At 54.2% G+C, this 5,840-nt stretch overlaps 1 protein-coding gene across 1 annotated transcript; it reads left to right on the top strand.

The window, feature by feature from the left end:
- The first annotated feature begins 4,074 nt into the window (after positions 1-4,074).
- GPX1 (glutathione peroxidase 1) lies at positions 4,075-5,136 on the top strand. Its single transcript, XM_084214810.1, has 2 exons — positions 4,075-4,393; positions 4,550-5,136. The coding sequence occupies exons 1-2, from the start codon at positions 4,151-4,153 to the stop codon at positions 4,898-4,900; spliced, it is 594 nt and encodes a 197-aa protein (XP_084070936.1). The 5' UTR covers positions 4,075-4,150; the 3' UTR covers positions 4,901-5,136.
- The last annotated feature ends 704 nt before the right edge of the window (positions 5,137-5,840 follow it).

Consider the following 5,840-nt stretch of genomic DNA (forward strand, 5'->3'; position numbering starts at 1 on the left):
TCCTGGTGTCTGTATTCCTCACTCTGAGTTTTTGCCCCAGCATCTGACAGCCTGAATTAGAAATAGCATTTTTGATAAAGCCAAGAGAGAATTTGCTGAGCAGTTGCAAGCGCTTTAATACTTATTTTTATTTCCCAGCAAGGGATACCCATCTGCTGCATGTGGTGGTTTCCAAATGCTGCAGCAGAGCCGAGTTGCAGTATCTCACCTGGCCCCCACAGTGAGCAGCAAAGCTTACCAGGAGCTTTTGATACTCAGCGAGATCAGAGTGCATCAGTTGAGTTGGATTTGTCAGTCCTGAGCATGGGACTAGAGGAGCAGGAGGAGGCTGTGTAGGAGGAAGGGAGGAGCAGATGCAGTGTTGCTGTGGGAGCCTGTGATGGTTTGCAGCAGCCATGCTGCGCTGGAGCAGTGGCAGAGGTTGCACGAGGCAGGGTGTTAGCCATTGCATGAGGGAGGCCTTCAAGCCCTTCAGCATGGGCTGGGCTCAAGGGGTGGGCCCTGGGCTGCACCCGTGCTGGAGAGTGGATTGTGCTGCTCCTGGGGAGGAAAGGCCGGGGAACAGCAGTGGGCATCTCCATGCTCACACTGGTATTTACAGCAGCTGCTGCTGAGCTGAGAGCCTCCTCACTGGGCTGGGTAGGACGGAGTCCGGCTGCTGATGACCATCCATGTCTGAGCACCTGGCTGCATCCCATAATGGCACAAAAAACACCTGTTTCACTTTTTTTTCTTTTTTTAGACAATTCCTGATTGCTTTTCCTGCAGCAAAGGAGAAACAGACCCAGCCATAGGAATGGCCTGTACCTCTAGTCCTTGTCCTTCCTCTTCAGCAACAAACACCCAGAGTGAATTGTCTGACAAGCCCAGTGGTCTCACTCACCCCACCCTTCCCTCCTTCCTCTCCTGGGTGTTTGTCCTCCCCTGCAGGGTGACTGGGTTGAACAGAGCAGGAAGTTCTCAACTGTGGCAGTGGGGCTGCCAGGGAGGATTTAATTTGCTGGCCTGTTGACAAATTTAGTTGCTCATTTGCAGTTTCCTTTTTTAGGGGGGGTGTTGCAGTTGAGCAAATCTGGGGGTTTTCAGTCTTGCAGGGTTGCAGTCTGCTGCGGCCACAGTTGCAGAACAGCTCTTACAGGGGTTTGGAGTCAGGTTGCCTGTTCCTCAAAGCCTGTGGCTGTGTATCTGCTGCTCTTCTTCAACCCAGTAGTGACTGTTAGCCCAGTGTGACTAAGCTTTTGCTGACTTAAACCATCATCTCAGTTATCAGTCAGCTTTCCTGCCTTTGAGGGCTGGCTCCCTCTGGGCTCCTGCTACATCTATCACTTCTGGACAAATGTGAAGTCACATTTGCTCTGGATGAAACTGAGCTGAGGACACAGATGGCCAGACCTGACCTGGGGAGTGAGAGCTCAGCACTAATGGAGAGTGATCCAGGCAGGCAAGGAGCTGTGGAAGAGGCAGGGGAAAAGCGAGGAGCTCCCTAGGCAGGGGAGGGACTTCCCTACCAGGAGTGGGGACATGATGTAAGCAGGAGGCCAGAAGGTGTGGTTTGGTGGCCTTTGTGATTACTCGCTGCTTTTGCTGTTAAAACAGTAATTTTTTGACCTTGCAGGACAACTGTCACTTGTCACACAGCCCAAAAGGGGTCCCCTGAACCCATCTGGTCCCCCTGGAGCTTCTGGCACTCCTCTGGATCCCAGCTGAGTAGGCTGCACAGAATGTGTCCAGGCACAGGCCATAGCTCTGAGGCAACAAGGAAGTTCATTCCGTACCCTTAAAACTCGCTCATCAAGGAAGGGAAAGCCCTAACTTGTGCTTCTCTGGAAGGGCAGGGCCCCAGAAGTAAACTCCCCTACTGCGGAGTAATTCTCTGGGACCAGACAGAAGAGTGAAGGTGTCAGTCTGAGGTCAAAAGTGGCAGCAGAAATGTGGCCCCACCCTAGAGGTCACCCTGAAGGGAAATTCCTCTTCTTCAGGAGCTCTGGGCTCGCTGTGCCCAGGGGTGTGAGGAGGAGTCTGTGTTGACTGTAACTGTCATTTTTTTCAAGAGCAAACATGGATCATGTGCCTCTGCTCATCAGCCGTTTTCCAGTACTGATCTCTCTCAGGACACTTAACATGGCTCTTGCCATCACTGCTGCAACACACTGCAGGTCCCCAAAGATGCAAGATAATCAGGAAAGTCCCCAAAACTTGCTGCAGCTGGGAACTGGAACTATTCCAGTTCCCAGTCATTGGGGCAGGTGCCAAGAGTGGCTCAAAGCAACCCCCCCAGATCCTGCAGTCGCCTGGGCACCCAGACCAGAGAGGCAGCATTATGTGGTGCCTGTTAGTGACAGCTGGCATTTCGTGACAAGTCCCTGCTCCCAAGCACAAAAGAGAGCAGACAGCAGGGTGGGGCTGAGCGCATCCCCCGCGTGGGGGCCCAGGCTGCCTTGGCTGGTGGCCAGGGCTGATAAGCAGCTGTCTGACCTTGGGCTGTTGTGAAAGGAGCTCACTTGGCGCAGATGCAGGCAGGAGGCTCAGCAGGGGCTCCCTGCTCCCCCTGGGAGCTGCGCTGGAGCTGAGGCCCTGGCTCTTTGTTCCTGCTGGGCTGTGCTGCTCCACAGTCCCTGCTGGTCCAACCCATGGACATAGACACGGACACAAGGCCTGACCCCGACCTGTCTCTTCAGAGAGCGCTCTGGGGGAGGGCAGTGGTTCATAAAGACCCGTGGAGGGACAGCTGGGCCACTTCCTTGGTGTGAGCACAAGAAACAGCCCAGCTCACTTAGGGGCAGCCTTCAGTCTGTGGGGAACAGAGCAGGCAATACTGCATGATCTAACACTCCTGCAAACAGACCGAAGCAGTTAGGCAAGAAATGGAAAAGCCAAGGATGGGAAAAAGCAACCCCTAAAATTGAGAAAGGAGCCTACTTCTCTTTATCTAGTAAGGATATACCAAGCTGTAACCCTGTGTGTAGACTTCATCAGCCTCAAAGAAGTGGAAAACTCTGAAGAAGGGAATTTGTTGCCCCTTTCTTGTGCCCCTCCTGTTCCTCTTCTGTAAGAGCCGTAATGAGGGATGTGGGACTCCAGGCAGCTCTTCATAATGCAGTTTATTACATCCAAGACGTTACAGCAGCCCAGGGTTGTGGGTGACAGCCTGTGCCTACAGCTGTCAGCTCCAGCTGCAGGCAGGCCTGGAGACCCTTTAGTTTTGGTTACAATGCATTATATACTTTTCTTTGGTGAGTATTTTAATACAGAAGGACCAATCTATACCTTAATTTTTACCTATAGCCTATCATAACTACTATAATTACCATATTCATGTTACTGTTCACCAATCACTAAAAATTAGTATGTTACAGTTTAAGCTAGAAGTTGTTTTTCAGTTTTCTTGCAGTGGAAAATTCTGAGACCTTTTTTCTACTTGCAACATCGGCAGTCTTGTTTGCCTGTGCTATCTTTCTGCTTGGTAAAAACACCTTTTTCTTTGAGGGGGGTTTATCTTTTGCTCTAAGCCATAAAAACCCCTTCTAACTAACATACCCTTTGCCTTCTTAGTTATCCAGTAAGACCGGCTCAGCAATTATTTTCTTCTATATCAAAACTTGCTTTCAATTCCATTCCTTCTTCAGATTCTACATTCAAAAAAATCTTTCTGCCAAGCCTACATATCTGTGAAACTTTCTTGTCAAACTTTCATGTCAAACTTTTGTCAAACTTTTTTTGTCCTGATGCACAAACTGAAGGTGTTTCTCTCCCCAACGCCACGCTCAGTGGCAGTGGTGTTCTCACACTGTGCCACCCCTGGACGCGGGTGGCCGTGTCACTAGGAAAGATGGAACTCCTGGGACCACTCTGTGTTTTACTGCTTTTCCACAGCGTTTCCGAGGATCGGTGACACTTCCCTGTTAGCTGGGGGGTTTTAAGCCACCCCGCCCTGCGCATTTCACTGATCAAAGCCCCCGAGCCCTTCAGAGCAGGCCCCGCCAAGCCCGTGAGGCGCGGGCGGCCCGGCGGGGGGCGATGCCCGGGCGGGGCGGGGCGGGGCAGCGCTCGGGAGCGGCTCGGGGCGGGCTGGGAGGCGGCTCCCGGCGGGACGGGGCGGGCGGAGCGAGCTAGCGGCGGGAGCGGGGTCGCTCCCTCAGCATTGCGCACCATGGCGGCGACAGGAGCGGGCGACCGTGCGGCGGGGCTGGAGGGGCTGTCGGCGACGCCCCTGGGCGCGGAGAAGCCGCTGTCGCTGGGCTCGCTGCAGGGCAAGGTGCTGCTGGTGGTCAATGTGGCGTCGCTCTGAGGCACGACCAAGCGCGATTTCCTGCAGCTCAACGAGCTGCAGCAGCGCTACGGCCCTCGCGGGCTCCAGGTCCTCGGCTTCCCCTGCAACCAGTTCGGCCACCAGGTAGGGCGGGTGGTGGGCCCGGGGAGCGGGGCCGGGGAGAGGGGGGGAGCCGTCCCCCGGGCCGGGCCCTCACGGGCCGGGCCCTCACGGGCCGGGCTCTCACGGGCCGGGCTCTCACGGGCCGGGCTCGGGGCGATTTTACCTTTGTTTCCTTAGGAAAACTGCACCAACGATGAGATCTTAACCATGCTCGAGCACGTTCGTCCTGGCAACGGCTTCAAGCCCAATTTCATGATGTTCGAGAAGTGCGAGGTGAACGGGAAGGACGCGCACCCTCTCTTCACCTTCCTGAAAGAGGCGCTGCCCTTCCCGCACGACGACCCCTCGTCGCTGATGACCAACCCGCAGTTCATCATCTGGTCCCCGGTCTGCCGCAATGACATCGCCTGGAACTTCGAGAAGTTCCTCATTGGCCCCGACGGCGTGCCCTTCAAACGCTACAGCCGCCATTTCGAAACCATCAAGATCCAGGACGACATCGAGTTGCTTCTGCAGAAGGTTGCCTAGAATGTTCTTTGCCCTTGCTGTTGGCTGTTTTTCTTGCAGGGAGCCGCTGCTTTGGCAGAAATCCCAATGTCTCGTGCAGATTTTGCTTGTGATGGTGCATCTTCCAAATCCTTGAAGTGTGCCTGATGTTTTCAAAAGTTGCACGGGAATGTTTGGGAAGGTATGCCAGAGCAAGCAGCTGTGAGTTTCAGTAGTTCACTGTGATTCTCTGAATAAAAATTGTGTAGTTCCTTTAAGGCTGTGGCTTGATAAATCTGGGTGAGTTGGGTAAAATCTGGTGGGTCTGTTACCTGTTCACCAGCCCATGTGGGTGCTCACAGGGGCAGGCTCGGAGCACTCGAGCATGGCCATGCAGTCAGGCTGAATTAAACCGAGGGCATGAGCTCTGCAAGCTGTGAATCAGTACCACGTTCTACCCCACGTGTAGCAAGCCTGGCAGAGCGGGAGGGTGGTGGGGAACAAACAGACCTTGCCCCACTGGGCCTCAAGGCTTCCCTGCAGAGGGAACACACTGGCATGTGGCCAGGGGGTGATTTTACACTGGCTGAATTCCCAGTGTGGCTACCAGCAACAGGTCTCAACAGGCTGATAACTGCTAGGGCAGGGAGATGAGTGATTCTGCAGCCTAGGGGGACCTAGACAAGGAGCAGCACCCACTGTGCCTCCCCTGTCACTGTCCCCTCACTGGCTCTACCCCATTTTGCATCAGTGGTGGCCCAGCACAGATCCTCATGTGCTTGCACAGTCCTCCATGAGACCCGAAGCACCTTTGTGCATCCCCAGCACCTCACGATGCAAGGAATCATGTGACAAACCAGTTTGTTCATGTTCCCAGTGCAATACCACCCCATTCAACCACTTGGCCCATGGGAACCATGCCTGCCTCAGAGTGTCCTTGTTTCCCTTTGGGCACAGGAATTGCACATGACACTCCCAAGTG

Source organism: Fringilla coelebs, assembly GCF_963513975.1.
Source record: "Fringilla coelebs genome assembly, chromosome: 13".
Taxonomy (NCBI): Eukaryota; Metazoa; Chordata; class Aves; order Passeriformes; family Fringillidae; genus Fringilla; species Fringilla coelebs.